Source organism: Arachis ipaensis, chromosome B3, assembly GCF_059453495.1.
Source record: "Arachis ipaensis isolate K30076 ecotype BB chromosome B3, ASM5945349v1, whole genome shotgun sequence".
NCBI classification, from domain to species: domain Eukaryota; kingdom Viridiplantae; phylum Streptophyta; class Magnoliopsida; order Fabales; family Fabaceae; genus Arachis; species Arachis ipaensis.
Genome location: NC_142438.1, coordinates 52,930,085 through 52,951,528, shown reverse-complemented (window position 1 = coordinate 52,951,528; position 21,444 = coordinate 52,930,085). Strand labels below are relative to the sequence as shown.

General features: G+C 36.3%; 3 protein-coding genes across 3 annotated transcripts; all 3 read left to right on the top strand.

Moving 5' to 3' along the window:
• The first annotated feature begins 10,713 nt into the window (after positions 1 to 10,713).
• Positions 10,714 to 12,120, top strand: LOC107630440 (FCS-Like Zinc finger 13). Its single transcript, XM_016333560.3, has 2 exons — positions 10,714 to 11,541; positions 11,753 to 12,120. Exons 1-2 carry the CDS (start codon positions 10,919 to 10,921, stop codon positions 11,910 to 11,912), a joined length of 783 nt encoding a protein of 260 aa, XP_016189046.1. The 5' UTR covers positions 10,714 to 10,918; the 3' UTR covers positions 11,913 to 12,120.
• A 3,376-nt stretch (positions 12,121 to 15,496) lies between these two features.
• Positions 15,497 to 16,558, top strand: LOC107633079 (protein FAR1-RELATED SEQUENCE 5-like). The gene has a single exon (XM_016336713.1). The coding sequence runs from the start codon at positions 15,497 to 15,499 to the stop codon at positions 16,556 to 16,558; it is 1,062 nt and encodes a 353-aa protein (XP_016192199.1).
• A 15-nt stretch (positions 16,559 to 16,573) lies between these two features.
• Positions 16,574 to 18,425, top strand: LOC148570651 (uncharacterized). Its single transcript, XM_088507114.1, has 3 exons — positions 16,574 to 17,429; positions 18,224 to 18,280; positions 18,388 to 18,425. Exons 1-3 carry the CDS (start codon positions 16,574 to 16,576, stop codon positions 18,423 to 18,425), a joined length of 951 nt encoding a protein of 316 aa, XP_088363240.1.
• Positions 18,426 to 21,444: the final 3,019 nt, after the last annotated feature.

Here is a 21,444-nt window from a genome sequence, read left to right as displayed (position 1 = left end):
ATTCACGTCACAATTGGTACTAGCAGATTCGATGTCCTGGTTAAAGAGGTTGGTCATGAGAGTTATGGAGTGGAGTGCAAGATTGAAGAGGTAGGTAATCCTTATCTCCCAAAAGCTTGCGAGATGGTTGCTAGCAGTTCGAGCGCCATGGTACAAGTGAAAAGTAGAGATTCGGTGGCTGAGTTGGTGATGGCGGTGCCAAGGGAGGAAGAAACGGATAAGGGTAGAGTAGTAATTTCAGAGGATATTTTGAATGAATGGAGTAATTGCAATTTAATTCAAATTCATACAGCAAGGAAAACGGATGATCCTGTTTTAGAGGGCAGTGAGGATTTTATGGGATATAATGATTTGATGATTAATGATGCTGAATCAGAAAAAATAATTAGCTATGATTAAAATAATGATAGGCTGAAGAATAAGGATTGTTGGAGAAAAAAAGAAACCTAAAGCAGGCTTCTTAGTAGGCCCAAAAAAGTTTATTGTAACAGTTGTGCCAAAGGAGAGAGCTTGGACTATTTTTCCTTAGTTGAAAGCCCAGATCATGTTAACATTCATGCTGATGCGGCTATAGGAGGTGGGTTGGTGAATCCGAGTCGAGCGAGGGTTGACTGGGTCGAAGCTGCTCCGAGTCCTGGGTTATGCGCCACGGTTCATTATCAAGTTGAAGGGGAGATCTCAGGGTGTGATGCCGTAACAGATCAACGAAGCTTGGGAAAGCTCGTAGCCAGCGAGGAGCGACGGACTAGTGGAGGAGATGGTGCCGTCGGGCTTGTAGCGGTGTATGCTGCCTGCGATCTTCAACCGGAGGTATGTCCCCCATTGGAGATTGTGTCTTTGTCAGGGTATCACTCAACGCCGGCAATGGCGGGGTTACGTTCTTCCATGGACGGCGATGTTGACATGGAAGCGGCAGTGCATTGTCTAGTGCCTCAGAAAAAATGAAAAATACTGCTGGTCTGAAAGTTGGTCCTGTTATAGGTGGAGATGACGCACCTGTAGATGGTTTAACTTTGCACGGTGCGGGAGTTAATAAAGGCAATATCGGGGCTGGGAGTGTCGGGAAAATTAGTGTTGAAAATCCGGGGAACAGTTATGGTAAGGATTTGGAACGAGAGGAGCAGATGCTGGAAAATCGGAAGACGTGGGAGCTGGCTATTGAATCAGGAGCCGTGCAGTACAACGATGAAGATGATATCATGGCAATTCTTCAAGAACAGAATGAGGCTTTAGCTCAGAAGAGGAGATTAGCAAAGCAGAAAGAAAAGGCACGAAGATGCAGACCAAAAAATCTTAAAAAGGTGTGTAAAACAGTTTTAAAATGATTTTTAGTTCTTGAATTGTTAAGGGGTTAGGGGGTGTTGGAAAATTGAGTATGGTGAAAGAACTAAAAAAGAAGCAAAAGTGAATATATTAGGGTTGGTTGAAACTAAGATGCAAGTTGTGACTAAGTTTGATGTAATGCGTATTTAGGGGAGCGATGCTGTAGGGTGGGAGTTTGTAGAGTCGACAGGCACATTCAGGGGTCTATTATCAATGTGGGATGACATGTAATTTAAAATAAATAATTGTTACAAAGGGAAAAGATGGTTATGTGTTAAAGGAGTACTGTTAAAAAATGAGTTCAATTGTACGTTTTATTTAGTATATGGTGCTCATACTAAATTGGAGAAACTGGCTGTGTGGGAGGAACTGAGTTTTGTAGCTGAGTTAGGTCGAGGTCTGATATGTTATATGAGATACTTTAATGAGGTTATACAGATTGAAGAGAGGAAAGGTCAGGATAGGTTACAGCATCGGCAGAAGAGTTCAAGAATTGGGTTCAAGATATGCAGTTAGTGGACCTACCGTTGAATGATCGAAAATTTACTTGGTTCAGAGGCCGCTCCTGCAGTCGTATTGATAGAGTTCTATTGAGTGTAAAATGGCTTGAGAAATTTTCAGAAATTCGATTAAAAGGTGGACCAAGAGTTATTTGGAATGTATGACTAGAGAGGAATAGGTGGATCTTTAATAATAAGGAAACCGGAGTGGAAGAGGTGTTTCTCAGATCTTTGACTAGGTATAGAGAATGGTGTAGTTTAAATCCTTTTGGTTGTTGATGGCATTGCTGAAGATAACACTAGGATTGTTTTCAGGTTTTGATTGGTTGTTTTTTATGTTTGAGACTTTGTTTGTGACTTTGTCGCTCCACTTTATTGTGTTGAGCTTACTTATTCAAAAAACTACATGAACAAGCTTTGCTAGATTTTGGAATCAAACACTATGTTTGTGGTTTATGAGTTTTCTTTTCTGAAATTTTATATCTTATATCTACTTTTGATTATAATATAATTATAGCATTCGAACTTTATTTTGAATTTTATAGTTTAATTATTATTTTGAGTATATTTGATTATAACTGAATTTTAAAATATGGTTTAAAGTATGTTTAATTAAATTTGATTATAGTATGAGTCTAAATTTTGATTTTAATTATTGAGTTTGGTTATTATTTTAAATCTATTTGATTATAACTGAATTTTAAAGTATGATTTGGAGAGTGTTTGATTATAAACACGAGTTTAAACTTTGATTTGGACTCTTGAGTTTGATTATACCTTGAGCATATTTAATTACAACTAGATTTTGTAATACGATTTAGAATGTGTTTAATTATTACCTTAATCCCGTTTGATTATTATTTGTTGATTTTGCCATATGTTTATAAAATAAAGCTCTACATTCAAGCAAAATACTTAACCAAGTCTAACCAAGTTGTTATAATAATTTTTTAAATCACGCGCTCCTTCTCCTTGTTACATGATCAATAGTCATTATACATTTAGTTTGAGAGTACATTTGTACTCCAAGTTTGTTAGATATAATTAAGTTAGTCAAGCTTAGTTTGTTGAAATTTGTACAGTAGGTTAGTTTGTTAGTTTTTTAATTGTAAGCATATATATTGAATAGAACCTGAGTAAGTAGTTTCGCGTGGTTCATTCTCTTATTTTGGAGATGCCAACACTCATGCTTTTTCTCTCTGAGAACTAACTTCTTCTTCCATCTCTTTCTTCCACTTTCTAGAACTTTCTTCTCGTTTTTCACTCATTCTTGATTTCTTTAGTTTTCTTCCTCCATTTTTTCACTTCTCTTCACATCTAAGCTTACACGATAGAGATGATGAGAGTTGCTTCACCTCAATTCACGGTTCTTTAACATGGTGCGGTGAGCGTGGACAGAGGTGAAGGCTCCGATCACGAGCACTGATGTGAAAGATCTAATAGGTTTGAAGTTTGAATCAAACTTGTGGTTTTGAGCATCCGGATCTTGAAACTTACAAGATCGTTGAGTTGAATCCCTAATTTTCAGAAAGAATGGCCAATCAGACCTCGAATTTCGACATTCAAACACTTGCGGACCTCGTTAATCAGGTTAATCAATTGCAATCAGCAGCAAATCGAGCGAACAAAAGTCCGATTATGGATCCAATGAGTCCGTATTTTCTGCATCCCGGTGAGAGTCCAGGAACTCCTTTAATTTCTGTGATTTTAGGTCCCAGTAACTATCATGCTTGGGAGAGAGCTATGTGTAGAGCGTTGAGATCTAAAAATAAATTGAAGTTTGTTGATGGAACTTTAGTAAAACCATCCGAAGATGATTCACTGTTTGATGCGTGGGATAGATGCAACACATATGTGGTGTCTTGGTTGAATTTGTCTTTAAGTCCAGAGATAGCACACAGTGTGGTGTGGATGGACGTTGCTGCAGATATATGGCGTAGTTTGAGACATCGCTATTACCAGGGAGACTCTTTCAGAATGGCTGAGTTACAAGAAGAATTGTTTAGCATAAGGCAGGGAGACCTCAACATTACTGCATACTTCACCAAATTGAAAGGAATTTGGGAAGAGTTGGATAATTTTCGCCCAATTCCAGCATGTAAGTACTGCACTGGAACTTGTGATTGTGGTTTAGATGTGATGAGGAATTACCAAGAAGATACCAATGTAGTGAGGCTCCTCAGGGGACTAAATGATCAATTTGCTGTAGTGAGGTCCCAGATCATGTTGATGAAGCCGCTTCCAACGGTAGATGCAACCTTCTCACTTTTGTTACAGCAAGAGAGACAAAATGCAGATATCATTGAAGGAAAAGCATTGATAACCATGGGTGACACTAGAGCCAATCAAAGCTTTAATCCTCAGATCAATATGGCCACTAGAGGGGGTAGGAGCCTTAGAGCCAGAGGGGGTAGATTAAATGGAAGAGGAGGCAGAAGTCAAACTTACAAACAGTGTGTATTTTGTGGTAAGAGTGGACACACTGAGGATGTATGCTATAAAAAGCATGGATACCCACCTCATATGAGGAGTGGCAGCGGCAGTGGAATCATCAACATGGTTACTGATTTGAATGGTGATAATATCAGTAACAACACTCAAGAAGCAATTAGCAAGTTAGAGGCTCAGTTCTCTGCAGATCAGAGAGCAGCATTATTGGCACTTCTTGAAAGGGAGAATAATCAACAACAGAGTCATAACACAGGTTCTAATCACACCATTTCTCTACCATCAAATCAAGGTATTGCATTCATTATGTCTTTGGCCACATTTAGTCCAAATTCCTGGGTCATAGACTCAGGAGCTAGTGAACATGTTTCTTTTTCATTAAAATCATTCAAAAATTTGTATCACATAAAACCTATACGCATTAACTTGCCTGATGGTACTCAAACAGTTACTGACGTAGCTGGAACAATAGAGTTTAGCAACACATTTCATCTAGTACATGCATTATACATTCCCAACTTTAAATTCAATCTCATTTCAGTATCAAAATTGACTACTGATCTGAAATGTGAATTCGTTTTCAATGATTCTACTTGTGAGATACAGGATTATCTCTCCAAGAAGATGATTGGAGTAGCTGAACAAAGAAGAGGATTATATGCATTTGAGAGTCTGACAACTATTGCATCACCAAAACTGCATACAGCATTATCATCTCTGAGTTGGCCTCACAACTCCAATAAACATGAAGCAGGAGCCTTATGGCACTTTAGACTAGGACATATACCATTTCAAAGAATAAATGTAATGCAAAAATCATATGACTTTTTGACAAATAAAGGATTTATGGATCCCTGTGATGCTTGTCATTTTGCCAAACAAAGAAAGATAGCTTTTTCACATAGTTTCTCTCAATCTTCAGCTTTATTTGACCTTGTGCACATGGACATATGGGGACCCACAGGAACACCTTCCATGGAAGGTCACAAATATTTTCTAACAATAATAGATGATAAAAGTAGATATACCTGGTTGCATCTCATGCGCTCTAAAGCTGAAACTGTTTCCCATGTGCAAAATTTTGTCAATTTCGTACAAACTCAATATGGCAGCACCATAAAGAAAATTAGAACCGACAATGGTCTTGAGTTTAAAATGCCTTCTTTCTACAATTCCAAAGCCATAATTCATCAAACAACTTGCGTTGAGACACCTCAACAGAATGGAATTGTAGAAAGAAAGCACCAACACATTTTGGAAGTTACTAGAACATTAATGTTTCATTCAAATGTACCTAAAAGTTTTTGGCATTTTGCTGCAGCTCATGCTATCCATTTGATCAATAGGCTTCCTAGTATGTCCCTCAATGAATCATGTCCTTATCAAATTTTAAAAGATAAATTACCTGAAATTGCTTACTTGAGAGTATTTGGTTGCCTTACCTATGCATCTACATTGACTGCACATAGGAAGAAATTAGATACAAGAGCCAGAAAATGTGTACATCTTGGTCATAAAATTGGAGTTAAAGGATATCTTTTATATGATTTGTCAAATAGAGAAGTGTTTTTGTCAAGAAATGTCAGTTTTTATGAACATGTACTACCTTTTTTACAAACTGAGAAACTTGAATCATCATTACAACATCATGCAGCACCCTGCATACCTACACATTATACTTTTTTTGACCCTTTTGACTCACCTCATCATAATATCATCAATAATAACACAAATCACACACAATCTGATGGTACTCAGCATGCATCTCATGACTCTCAACACACTTCTGCATCCATTGAGTTAAGCAGTGACAATTCTAATCAAATTGCACCTAATAGTCCTCAATTAGAAAGTACTCTTAGAGGTTCAGCACCCCAAATAATACCTCATCAACATACATTACATGAAAACCATGAGTTGCATTTAGAGACACGAAAGTCACTTCGCCCTAGGAGACCACCGTCTTATTTGAGAGACTTTCATTGCATGATTGCCTCTTCCAATGGTTCAGCTACTACCAACACCACACATAAATATCCCCTCTCACAAGTAGTCTCATATGAGTCGTTGTCCCCAAAGCACAAAGCATTCACACTAGCTGCATCCATACATTTAGAACCCAAAACTTATGATGAAGCTGTTAAGGATTCGAGCTGGAAAGAAGCTATTAATAATGAACTTTCTGCTTTGGAGAGGAATAAGACCTGGACACTTACTGAATTGCCTGTTGGAAAGAAAGCAGTGGGTTGCAAATGGGTTTTTAAACTCAAATTGAACCCGGATGGATCTATAGAGAGACACAAAGCACGCTTGGTGGCACAGGGTTTTTCTCAAACTAAGGGTGTTGACTACAAAGACACTTTCAGCCCTGTAGTTAAAATGAACACATTTCGGATAGTTATGGCTATTACGGCTATCAAGAATTGGCATTTGCACCAGTTAGACGTCAATACAGCGTTTTTACATGGAGATCTCAATGAAACTGTCTATATGAAACCTCCACCAGGTCTCAAAATTCACAAACCAGGTCTGGTATGCAGATTAGATAGATCCCTCTATGGATTAAAACAAGCAAGTAGACAATGGAACACAAAGCTTGCTGGCTCTCTAACTAAGGCTGGCTACACTCAATCTAAGCATGACTATAGCATGTTTACCAAGAACACTTTGAAGGGTTTCACTGTTATCTTGGTATATGTTGACGATTTAGTAGTTGCAGGTAGTGACTTGCAGGAAATTCTTCAGATCAAGACTTATTTGCATAACTTGTTCAGAATTAAAGATCTTGGGGAGCTCAAATACTTCCTTGGCATGGAGGTAGCTTGAGGCAAGAAGGGCATTTCCATTTGTCAGAGAAAATACTGCCTCGACTTACTGCAGGATTATGGAATGCTTGCTGCCAAACCAATATCCACTCCTATGGATTATACCACTCATTTGTCAAAAGACTCGGGAACCCCTCTAGCCTCAACTTCAGAATATCGCAGAATTGTTGGGAGACTCTTATATCTAACAAACACAAGGCCTGAAATTTGTTATGCAGTATCTAGATTAAGTCAATTCTTAGATTGTGCTACAGATAAATATTTTCAAGCAGCATTGAGAGTGTTAAGATATCTCAAAGGAGCACCAGCAATGGGTTTATTCTTTTCTTCAACCACTGACCTCACTCCTTCTGGCTTCTCAGACAGTGATTGGGGAACATGCCTAGATTCTAGAAGATCCATCACAGGGTATTGTTTTTTCTTGGGCACTTCAATAATTTCATGGAAGAGCAAAAGGCAAGATACAGTTGCAGCATCATCCTGTGAAGCAGAGTATAGGGCATTGGCTTCAGCAACAAGAGAGGCGCAATGGCTTCGTTACATGATGAAGGAACTTTAGATTGACCAACAACGACCAGTGAGGATTTATTGTGATAGTCAATCAGCATTACATATAGCTGCTAATCCTGTTTTTCATGAGAGGACAAAGCATATTGAAGTGGATTGTCATATTACAAGGGATAAATGGCAAGAGGGGGTCACTAAGTTGCTGCCAGTAACAAGTGCTGATCAAGCCGCAGATATTTTAACTAAAGCTCTTGCACCTAGCCTGTTTCGAAACTGTCATAACAAACTTGGACTATTGGACATTTGCACTCCAAGTTTGAGAGGGGGTGTTACATGATCAATAGTCATTATACATTTAGTTTGAGAGTACATTTGTACTCCAAGTTTGTTAGATATAATTAAGTTAGTCAAGCTTAGTTTGTTGAAATTTGTACAGTAGATTAGTTTGTTAGTTTTTTAATTGTAAGCATATATATTGAATAGAACCTGAGTAAGTAGTTTCGCGTGGTTCATTCTCTTATTTTGGAGATGCCAACACTCATGCTTTTTCTCTCTGAGAACTAACTTCTTCTTCCATCTCTTTCTTCCACTTTCTAGAACTTTCTTCTCGTTTTTCACTCATTCTTGATTTCTTTAGTTTTCTTCCTCCATTTTTTCACTTCTCTTCACATCTAAGCTTACACGATAGAGATGATGAGAGTTGCTTCACCTCAATTCACGGTTCTTTAACACTCCTCCTCCTTGTTTCTTCTTATTCTTCTTCCAAATTCGCGTAGGTTCTTCTTTTTCCCTTCTTCTTCTCCTCCTTCTTTAATGTTGCTTCTTCTTCTTTTTCTTTTTCGTTATCGTCATCACCAATAATACCAACATTTTACGAATATTTTTATTAGTTCTGATTTTTTCTGCTGCTACCATTAAATAATTTCGGTTTATTTCTTAATTTATTTCGGTTCATTTATGTGTTAATTGAGGTTCACTTGATGTTGTTGATAAGTATTGACCAAATTTTTTATTCCTTAAGTAATTTCGGTTTATTTCTTAGTTTAATTGAGATTCATTTGGATCCAGAAATAAATTCGATATGTTTTTGTTAATGATTGAGTCTTTTTTTAATAAAAAAGAATGAAATTATTTATTGTCACTTTATTCGATTGTATTAGATTTCATTTCATTCCATTCAATTTGTCTTGAAAGCTATTCCAACTATTGGGACAAATTATTCATCGACAATACACTTGGGTTGCAAATGAACCGAAAATATTATTAAAGCAAAACTATTGTATAATATTAAATGAACCGAACATTTATCCATTATATAAATTCAAATTTAAAAACACCTACGTCTAAAATGAAATGAAAATATTATCAAAGTGAAACTATTGTATAATACCAAATGAACCGAATATTGTCCATTATATAAATTCAAATTCAATTCAAAATGTTAGTTTTTGTTAGCAAAGTGTTAGTGTTGTTGGTGATTACGATAACGAAAAAGAACAAAAAGAAAAAGGAGGAGGAGGAGAAGGAAACGGAAAAATAAAAAGAGAAGACGAAAATGAAAAAATTGTGTTATTAAAATATGCGTGTGATACACATTAGTGTGATGAAAGTAATTTTTGTTAAATTTAAACTAATTTAATTAAATTTAAATACAAAAATATTTAAATATGTAGTTGGGTTGATGTTTATATTTGTATGTCACTGACTTCATACAAGAGAAAATTGTTTGTTCCTCAAAATTTGTATTGCTGACTTGCATCGGTGATCCATCCCCCGATTATGATTTTGATACTGGTAAAAAATTGTATTTTGAAAAATAATTTTTATTTTATTTATTTTAAAAAATAAAACTTTTTATTTTAAAAAAAATTCTTTTCTTCATTTTTAGCCTCTGACTAAATAATCGTATGCTCTTTTTAAAAAATACAAGTCTATTTTTAAAATAAATAAAAAACAATCAATATAATAATTTTAAATGTGTAATTTTTTTATTATTTTTTAATCCGATAGAATTTTTAAATTTTGGATATATAATTTTTAAATTTTTAGATATAAAATTTTTGTTGGTTGATTTTTGTCGTTTTACTACCAATATATATATCTGGATATTTTTTGTGTATTTTTTTCTAGTAGAAGCTAAATAATTTAATTAACTGCTTAAATATAAATATAATAATTTTTTATCATCTATAAAATATTCATTAAAATGATGTCAAATAGTTCAGTAATGTTATAAATAAGAGGAACTCATCAATTACCTTTTTGCTTTTTTAAAAGTATCATTTGCTTTCCATTACATCTGACTTTTGTTTGTATTTTAAATTAAATTTAAATTAAAGAGAGTGACCCCTACCGAAAAAAATTAAAGCGACGGGTTCACAGTGTGTTCGCAGCTTAGAATTTCTTTCTTTTTTTTTTTTTTTGGTCTTTTCGTATGACACATTTGTATTGCCGGTTGAAAAAATAAAAAGGAGTTGAATGAAACGGTAAATCTAGCATATGTTAACCTTAGCTTGTTTCAATATTCACCAGTTGAGAAACCTCCTTTGTCTAACTTAATTTTTTTTTGCTTATTTATATATATAATCAAGTATCCAACTACCCAATTACGTACTTACCCATATTATACTAAAAGCTTGAAATAATAGTTTTACAATACGATGTCTCAATCATTGAAAATGACTTTATCAAGAAACTGGCCCACTGACAAGTGACCCTTACACAACATTAATACTAAAATAAATACTAAAATAATAATTAATAAGGCATATGAATCCGTTTAAAGCTATAATCAATTTCTTTAATCAAAAGCCATATATTATATACACATTTTAGTAACAGCTACCTTGTTCTATCCAATAATTAGCTCGTTCATTTATTTAAATAAATATTAAAAATTTAAATTTTATTATGTACATATAAAAATTTATTAACTAATAATAAATTTTTAAATAAAATTTTCATTTAAAAGATATTATGAAAAATAAAAAACAGTCACTTAAACCATTAAAAATGAATTTGTTAGCGATTTTTCTAGCAATCATCACCCACAAAATTCCAAATGAAACCACGGGCTATAGTCCAACCACTCCATCAATTATTTTTGGACCCCTCTGGTTGCTTTTCCATAGTCCATAGTCTTATAAAAGACAACACCAATCTCCACCTTCACAATAATAATCTTTGGCACAAACACCAACACTAACACAAACACAAACACATGTATCTCTAATCTTCTCCATACTCCCCACAATCCTTGTTACAAAATTGAAAGAAATTATTGTTACATATGTTAGGGAAGAGAAAAGACCAATTATGATCGGAAAGTTGTCGGAGTTGTTAGTCGCCGGAGGCCGCGCCTCTGCAGTTTTGGACACCATAGGGAGTCCAAGAAGCCCTTTGGACATGAACTTGAAGATGCAATCATCATCACCAAAGGGCTTAAAGAGCTATGACCTTGGTGGTGTTGGCCTAGCAATTGTGATGGCACTTGACAAATCCAATTATAACAAAGAAGGTAGTGAGATTTTGCCAAAACATGCCGTTTCTGTTTGTACTACACCAAACAACATGAACCGGTACCGGTCTAGGCCAATCCCGGTTCATAACGAAAAACAACACCAAGATCATCATGAGACTGATGTTCCAAACTCCGAAGATTACACATATGTGACGTATCATATACCTAATAACAAGACCATCACTAAGGTTTACTATGATGGCGGTGAAGAAGGTGCGAATCTAAGACATGGTTACAGGATTAACGACAACAACAACAACTACTTTGGCGTTGGTAGAACAACAACAACAACCACCACCACCCCACCAACACAAAATTTGGTTGTTGAAGGTGAAGCGTCGTTTCCCACATCGGATTTTCTCAGTTCATGTCACCTTTGCAGAAAGAAACTCCATGGCAAAGACATATACATGTACAGGTATTGAACATGAATCCAAATCTTTACGTTGTGTTTGGTTTGTGTTTTTTGTTTTTAGATTTTTGTAAAAAATAATTAATATATATTCGGTTTGAAATACTAAATAGGCAATCAATTTTATTCTCAGAATTTTTATTTTATTGTTCACTGAATTTAGTTGATAAAATTTTGGGAGGTGGACTAATTATTTATTTATTTATTTTGTGAGCAGAGGAGAGAAAGGATTTTGTAGCCCAGAGTGCCGTTCAAGGCAGATAATGATTGATGAGAGGAAAGAGCTTTGTAGATCAGAAGCTTCAAGATCTGTGGAACTCTCAAGTTCACCATACACAAGGGACCAAATGTTTTCAACTGGGATTATTGCCCTTTAACCTTAGGACTATATATTTATGAGAATTTAAACACCTTGGTTGTAATAATAAATTGTAACCAAAAGGAAAATTTTGATCGGAATAAGAATAGTTATAGAGATTTCTAATATAGCCATACTTTTTTTTTTTTTTGGGACCAGGATGTATACAGAGAACTATGAACTTAAGATCTCAATTGCATAGATTTGGGTGTCTTCACTTCTTCTCATCATGAGTTTTGTCGAAGGCATGAACAAGTTGAGACTTCAGAGTTTCATTCTATCTTTCAATTTAATTTTCCTTTCGTTATCTATTTTTGTTATTATGGGTATTTGACCTTATACCCCCGACACTGCTCTGCCCTGTTGCGTAGGTTTCCGTCCATTCATACTATTCATCAATCAGATGAGCATATGCCATTCAATGACACAAAACAAAATTTGCCATTCATCAACTAAGGGTTTTTCTTTTTTATCTTTCCATTTTATTTTATATAGACATGGTAAAAATGCTTTAATACTTGAAGATATCAAGGCTGGTTCTACTATGGGGAAAGAATAATGTGGTCCTCTAAGGACCTGGGAGGTTTTATAAAATAAAAAAGTTACAGGGGTTGATTTATAAATATTAATTTAGTTCAAAAGCTGTGTTTAGGAAAGTGTTTAAAAGATAAATTTGCTGATGATTTAGATGACTAGTGTAAACACTGGAAACGAACAAAACGACGTCGTGTGTAGAGACATATAACCATCGAGCAAGAAAAAACAGCAGCTGCAGGGAGAAATGGCTTCGACTGAGCTACAAGAAAGGAGTATCTTCGGCGACTTGATCTGACGGACTAGGGTCGAATCTCAGCACACTCATATCAACATCTCTTTGTTACGCCTTCCATCCACCAGATCCACAAGGTTAGTGGAATTTTTTGCCGTATGAATGTTTGAGGTAGGAATTGGGGAACCCTATAACGACAACCCCTAATTTTTAATGAGTGCCGTATATTTCACCTTGCTGATTTTCTTTCCTTTTATGGAGCAAAAAGACGTGTAATGGGGTTGTTTTTCACGGTTTTAATGGGATGTAAAGTGAATTTTGTGTTGAAATGTGATACTGAGTTGAGGTGGTGTAGATTTCTTTGGTTCAGGGGAGGCTTACCCTTTCATAGCAGTGCAAGCTGAGATATTTTGAGCATACTTTTCAATATTGATAAGTGGTAACTAAGAACTTTGTTACACTCTTCTGCTTTTGTAAGGAAAATTAAAGGGAGAAAAAATAGATAAGGGTCTATGCAAAACATTGGCTTGAGAAAAAAATTATTTGTTTATTTATTTATACAGCCCTACATCACCAAGCTATAGTCCTACTTCCCGTTATTACAGTAGATTATCTGCAGAGTATAGTCCCACATCACCATACTATAGGTGAGTCATTCTTTGGATTCTTTTGATTTTTGAACTTTGCTAATGGATGCAGAAATGGAACTTGCCAACACTAAAATGAGGATGAGCCTTAACCTTGGTTCTCAATAGTAGCCTTTTGGGTAGTTGAAAATGGTACAGTGACTTTGGTAGTGAAACTGCACACTTGTTTTGTTATAGTTCTTCACTCCAAGTAATTATGTGTCATATTATTTTGCAGCCCCTCATTTAGTCCAAGTAGGTAAGTTAAGAACAACAGTACAAATGTTCTCTCTATCTTTCTTTCTTTCTTTTTTTCCTGCTTTCTTATGTGGTGCTAAAATTGCAAGAGGTTGCATTTCTTCTATTGTTTGACTAATTCACATTTTTACATTTTACAAGTCTGGATTTCAGCCTAACTTCTCCACAGTTCAGGTATGCATCTATAGATATCATTATTTTAGTTGCCAAATATCTGGGCATGTCTATTAATTTTGCCATTCTGTTTCATCATTCGTAGTGCTTCAATGGAATACTCGCCAAGTTGACCTGGTTACTCACCGTCATCAACCAGCCAATACACTCCATAGACAAGTGCCAAGGATGAGGATGATAATACAACTCTGAGGTAAACTCACACCTGAAGAAAATTAATATATGTCATGCTTTCTATCTTTATTGGATGGAGTATTTGATAGTAAACATAATTATGAAAATCTTCAGTAGGTATATAAGGTGATTCAATATTCACTTGATTCTATTTTGCTCGCATTGATTTAATAAATGTGCATTTCAAAATAAAAATTCTTTAAATAGTCTCTCATTTTTTTCAAAGAAAAGAATAGTACAAGAAGGTGTTATTATTTTTAATGTAAAACTACTTTATACTAAAATAATAATTAAAGATATTTATTAAACAAATTTCATGAATAAAAAAATTACTATAATATCAAGTTTATAGCTTTTTAACATAAAACATTTGTACTCTCATTAGTTATCCTATTTTTCTAAAATATTTTTCAAACACAATAATGGCCAGATGTTTAGAAAATTGGAGGATATTTATTGTTGCTAGTATAAGAAATCGAGGGAAAAAGAAAGAAGGTTTTGATGTTGACATTCTTGCACTTTAACTTTCCTTGGGATTCATGGTAGCACAACAATATTGAGTGATAGCATTTGGTCCTAGCATTATTAGTAGAGTAATTAGCTATAAGTAAAAATAAATTAAATAATAGTTAGAAGACTTATGATGGATTATGATGAGATATGAAATTTAAGTTTCACTTTTTTAAATTCTCTTACAAATGCTTGGAATTTGCATTGGATTTTTAATTACCATATTTTAGGTGAAACTTGTGAGTATGCTGTTGGCATTCAATAAATCATGAGTTTCTAAAGGTGCACAATTTATGAATGCAGACTACACATATTCTATGCCTTGAGTTTCTTCATGTTTTTGCTTATGTATTTCTGATTGCACTGCTAGCGACAGGTTAAGCATAGTCAGAATTTTGTAGTCGTCTTTCATTTTTTATTTTTCATATTTCCCTTTGAAATCAATTAAGATTGGTTAGATCAATTTATGATGTCTTGTCTTTGTTTTCTTATCATTGGGTTTTTTCGTTTCCGATTTAATAATATCGAATTACCAAGAAGATAGTTCTTAGCGGTTTGGGATTTAGCGAGTAACAATGGAGGGGACCGAGGAGGTTTCATCTAATTTTCAGGAGAATGTCACTCCAGGGGTAAGCATATAATCGTAATCTTGATGGAAAATGAAGTAAGAGTATTTTTTAGGACAACCTCTTGGCATCAAGTGTGTATTGCTATGGTAATGGATTGTTTCAGGTGGACGAGGACCCGATAGAAAATGAAACCTTTGTTGCAGAAACAGAATCCGTTCCGATTGGTGCTAGTCATTCAGACGATCAAAGAGATGTCATCGTTCTTGACGGAATAGGTTCGTTTGGGACAATTGATTTTGATGCGTTGCGAGCTGAGGAGATTATGATGATAGAGTTTGTGGATTTGAAAACTGCTTACGACTTCTATAACGAGTACGGTCGAATTAAGGGGTTTTCCATACGGCGGTCGAAGGTAGGGCGCTGCAGGAAGGCAGGATCTGAGGGCGACATTATATGACAAATTTTTGTATGCTCGCGACAAGGTGAACGAGATGCAAAGCATGTTCACAGAAATGATAGGAAGATGGATCCTAGACCAGTAACGCGATGTGGGTGTAATGCGCGGATAAAAGTTCATGTTGACTCAAGGAACGGGAGATGGTACGTTGAGTTCTTCTCGGATGAACATAACCATGAAATGTTGGAGGCAAGGTTTAGGGGAATGATGCGGTCTCACCGGGCAATAAAAACGGGGGATTTACACCAGATTAATACTATGAGAAGCTCTGGCCTTCGAGTTCCGACAATATTTCGGGCTTTTGCAAACCAAAGTGGTGGATTCGAGATGGTTGGGTTTCAGGTGAAAGACATCTATAATGCAATTGAGAAGCAAAGAAGAGCTGGAGCCAGCGACACGGATAATGCACTCAAGTATTTACAAATGTTGAAGAGTCGTGACCCCTGTATGTTTTGGAAGTATTCGTTGGATGAACAACGGAGGCTCCACAATATTTTTTGGTGTGATGGCGCAAGTCAGTATGATTTCAATGTTTTCGGAGATGTTATGGGGTTTGATGCAACGTATGGGAGGAATAAGTACAAATGTCCCCTTGTGATATTCTCTGGCGTGGATCACCACATGCGCACTGTTGTGTTTGGATGTGCGGTTCTCTCAAAGGAAGGGGAGGAAAGCTATGTGTGGTTGCTTCGGGCATTTCTGGAGGCCATGAAAGGAAAGGCTCCTAAGTCCGTTATTACCGACGGTGATCAAGCCATGAAGAGTGCAATCAAAGCTGTATTTCCAGAAGCACATCATAGATTGTGCAGCTGGCACTTGCTACGCAATGCGACCGCTCGAGTAGGTATTCCACGGTTCATGACCAAGTTTCGTCTTTGTTTAATGGGGGATTTGGAGGTCGATGACTTTGAAAATATATGGAATGATGCAGTTGAAGAATTTGGGTTGCAACAGAATTCATGGGTCAAGGATATGTATGAAAAGAAACATATGTGGTCAAATGCCCACATTAGGGGCAAGTTCTTTGCTGGGCTCAAGACAACATCAAGGTGTGAGGCGCTAAATATGCAAATAGGCAAGTTTATACACAACGGCTACAACTTGAGGGAATTTATTGAGCATTTTTAACAGTATTTAGAGTTCATGCGTAGGAGAGTAGTGGTAGCTGATTACAAATCTGCTTATGGAGATCCGGTTGTGAAAACAAGATTGGAGGAGTTAGAGCGGTTTGCAGCAACAGTATACACACGAGAGGTCTTTCTCTTATTTCGGGAGGTGTTATTATTAGCTAGCAATGTCAGAGTAGTTTCTTCGAAGAAGACAAGCACGTGTACATTGTTTGAGGTGGCCATGTATTGCCAAGGTAGATCATGGAATGTTTCGTGGGGGGAGATAGATGATGAATTCAGATGCTCTTGCTTGCGCATCTCTTTTGGAATCCCCTGTGTCCACATAGTTGGTGTGCTTGTTACACTAAACATGGTTGTTATTCCAGATAGTCTTATACTGGGTCGTTGGACAAAGAAGGCAAAACAACCACCAATAAATAACCATGTATTTAGTGGAGAGATTCCTGATGCAGCCTATATGAGTATGCATGCGGCAATTCTCGATGACTGTAGAGAACTGGTAAAGCTTTCTTGTAGTTACTTTGAGGATTACTACGAGGTGAAGACCAAAATAGCTAATGAACGAGACGCGTTAAGAGAAAAGATCCGGAAAAGGTTGGCGACCACTGCTGAGGGCGGGGGCGATGATGCGTCCATACACGATCCTCCGAGAGCCAGACATAAAGGGTGTGGTCGTCATGTTGTGACGACTCGTGGGAGGTACCGGCGTGTCCAACGCTGCAGAAAGTGTGGCAAGGCTGGCCATAACGCTCGTAGATGCGCAGACGAGAATGGTGACGATACCACGCATGTATTAGATGCTTTTGGATCATCGCACAACATGGACGAGTTAGAAGAAGCTGAGGCTTCACAACAGATGGAGTACGATGGTCTGAGCTTTTAAATGAGTTTGAATAGGTATTACCTTATTTTACATTACTGTTTCATTATTGATTGAATTTCAATCCGTGCTCTGCGGTTGCTCATTCCACAATTATACACACCAAAGCCAAACGATAGCCAAATGAGACAATTTGCACAACTCCTACAGCTTTATATTGTTATTATAAAAATTAGATGAAGGAATTGTTTCATTACTATTGTCATTGAAATTGAAAATTCACTAATATATCAATTCAAAAGCTTATATCTCAGAAAAAATTGGAAAATAAAAGGTTCTTTTTTATCATTTTTTTGCTGACTTCTGTATAAGTATTAATATTTACTTGGATACTCAATAGTAGGCAAGAAGCTTTTATCCATTCCTGCCCAAACATAATGTTCTACCAATTCTTATATAGACTTATGTGGAAAGAGATAGAATTGTTACTAATCCTCTGTGCAAGCCCTTTAGTAGTTGCATGTTTATTTTATAATTTTATTTGTTGTTATATCTGTAGGAGTATAGATAGGATAGGGGCTTTTACGGAAATCTAGTTCAATATTAGATAGAGCATATAGTTAAAGAAGGCTGACTTCCTTGTGACTTTCTTACTCGTGTAATTTTCCTTTAGCTTATTAGTTGAATTGCTTAGAAAGTCTTTCCCTAAAATTGGTTTGATGTCTTGAATTGAGGAAAAGATCACATTGTTGGATTGAAGGTGAGTTTCTCCTTTCCTCAATTTTTCTGCAGTTGGATTGAAGTTGAGTTTATTGTTTCCCCAATTTTCTTATGCATTTGCAGAATTGTTGCCAGAGGACTACAGCAACCAAGCAGGCTCTTATCAAACAGTTGTCCATGGTAGGCATACCACTACAGGAGAAATTTGAGACTATGACTAGCATAGTGTAATTTTACGTCTTGACTTTGTTAATGTTGATGCTAATTTGTGTGTATCATTTTAACAGAATCAAAACCTAGCTTTGTTAATAAAGAAGGCTTTTAATGTGTTTATTGACATTTTAACGATTTTTTTTGGTAATGAGTTTCGGTTAAAAGAAGCTCTTTTTGTAGTTGAACTATCAAGTAGTCAAGTGGGCCTATTAGTTAAAATATTAAATTAAAAGGGAAGCCCAACGCTGTAGTAGAATTATCTTTTGGTGGGCCTCAACACATACACAATTTCTACTATCCAAAAAAGAAAAAGAACTTACTAAATGTACTGGAGAAAATAACACGAAAAACTCCCTTTAATGTGGTTCCTTTTTTTTTCGTATGCAAGAAAAAAATAAAAGATTGTTCTTTTTTCTGAGGAGGGAAATTACTCATGTAGTTAAGATGTGAAAGGCATCATAAACCACAATCCTAGCAGGACCCAACACGTAACAGAAGGATGTCCAAAGCATTCATTAATTTCAATGAAGTGTTTATGCCCCCTCCCCCAAACACTCCACAGAGAGAAGACAACATAATAAAACAATATTCTAGCGTTGTTGTGTGAATAATAAGAACCCGCTGTGTGATTTGAAAAATTAGATAAGTCAAAACACTATTCTAGCGTTCTTGTGTGTATAATTTGAACCCGCTGTGTGAATTGAAAAATTACATGCGTTCTTGTGTGTATATTTTGAACCTGCTGTGTGAACTGAAAAATTAGATAAGTCAAAAGACTAGATACACTATCATGCATGTCTCATATTCTCACAAAGTAGCACAACATGTAGATATCTAAATTTAGCATTAGTAGTTGTTGATAATAGTCCTCACCACAACAGTGACATGTGTAGCTAAGAAGGAAGACATTCCAAAACCTACAAGTGCACTTGCATGCTAATGCTCCCTTGACATAGTTAAGCCAATTTAGATGACCATCATGGATGTTGAAATTATATTGGGATAACAAAAAAAATGGACATCTAAATCGGCGCTAAGATTGTTCATGGACCATACTAGCATAGAGTGCACTAAGAACATTAACCTTCTACTAATACGTGAAATTAACTAAAATATTAAACATTCATAATACTAAGATATAAGTAGGTTCCTAAGGCATGTATATAACAACCACATGTTCTCATGGCAAGATTTCTCTTGCAGTCCTTCGAGAATTCCAGTCAACTAGGGACCGCTGAAAGAATTCATCTCGCATTTCATTGAAGTGCTCCGTAGCCAACGCAAGCGCAGTGTCCATCCTTATCTTGTCAGATATACAGTCAATGTTGTTCTGAAAAAGTGAGTGACAAATAAATAATAATGTTATTGTTACTTATGCCATCTCTATAAGGCTTGGATAATGTGAAGACAGAAAAAGTTAAGGGAAGAAAACCTTTCGCTGCCCAACAGGGTTCAGCGTAAACAGCTGCTCCATTTGGAGCCAGAGAAGCATCCACAGTTTGTCATAGTAGCTGCATGGATAACAAAATTATAGATCCCATCATGATTTAATGAAGATAATATTATCAAAAAAGTAGCAGCTGTCAAAATACCCTACCAGTTGTTCATATTTGGAACCCCGAGAACAAAATTTGGGTGCCATTCAGCCAGAGGAGGTCTGCTGCCCAAAACGTTCAGGTCAGGGTACAAGACGTTGATGACCTTATCTAGTGCCCTTGCCTATAGATAAACCATAGAAGAGGACCATGAAAAATGTTGTTGTGTTAATAATGGCAGATTAGAGTTATTTGATTGCATAAATGCATATTGATTTGCTTCAATTTGAGGACTATTAGGAGATAATGGCAACTTACATGATGACACAAATGACTCTTATGACTCTCTTATTGTATATAGATAGCTGAGAATTCCCATGAATGGTTATTGGTTTAGGGCTAATCATAGAGGTGAGGAACTCACAAGATATTGGAAGACAAATTGAGGAACTCACAATATATTGGCAAACATTCGATGCACTAATGCCCTATAAATCAGGTTGAGCAAATCCCACCACGGTAGGAGTTCACAGAACAACTAATTATAATGAAATAAACTTAATTTTCTTAGTTTTTTTTTTTATCTATGTGGTTAATAATTTGACTATCAATAGTGTTCATTTCCCTATAATAAAAGGAAATAATTACCACCAAGTAGCTCAGAAGGGGTTAAACTTACCACCTCTGAAGCAGCATGAACCCTCCCCATATGGGTTTCAAGTGTTGGAAAACTATCAAACAGCCATATTTTTCCGTTTGGGATGTCCACTGTCATAAGATAGTAGTGGATTTCTTTTGACGGTTTCAGCACATCTTTCATTTGAACATAAATCTGAATAATATACAACACATTCATGTGAGAACGTATCAGCATGTTGGAAATAGAAAAATGAATGAAAGGGATACAAGGTGAACTTACATATTTCAGAGCAGTTGATTTGGGAAAGTAATCATCGGCATAATACGAGATAACATGCTCGTCGCCGATATCCGAGTCTAGTATGAAGTCCTGCAAGGAAGGAGCAAACCAAAGTTTATTTATTTGTGTCCCAAATGTGAATGTTAGCTAGGTTTTTAAACTGAATAACTACTTACTGAGAAAATGACTGGGAGGGACCAGACAGTGCAATCATGGAGTTGAGCTTGTGTCCATGCAGTTTTGTAAGACATGAGCTCCATGACAAAGTCCGATGGATCATTCCCTGGCAAAAGGCAAGAGAATGCTTCACGGTCCATGGTATGAGTTCCTCTCTTGAAAAGAACCTCATTCGAACTCAATGAAGAACCAAATAAGTAGGCCGCTGCCTGAGCCTCCTCAAGGCTATACCGCATTGCCCGCGTAATCTTGAAGTTCGAACGGATAAACTGTTAAGACGTGAAACAGGTTGTTAGAGTTCAGATAATGGCGAAAGATAAGCAGCTAACAGTCCATAGACAATGCTTCTTACCGGAGGAAAGGTAACCCCAACAGTAGCGCAGCTCAACTTCAGTGGTGGTTCTCGCATTGGCTTGCGCATCTTGCCACTCCTCTTCATATCCTCTGGAGAGCGTTCAGCAATCTTTGCAATCTTCGAAGGTTTTGGTGTGCCAAGCACG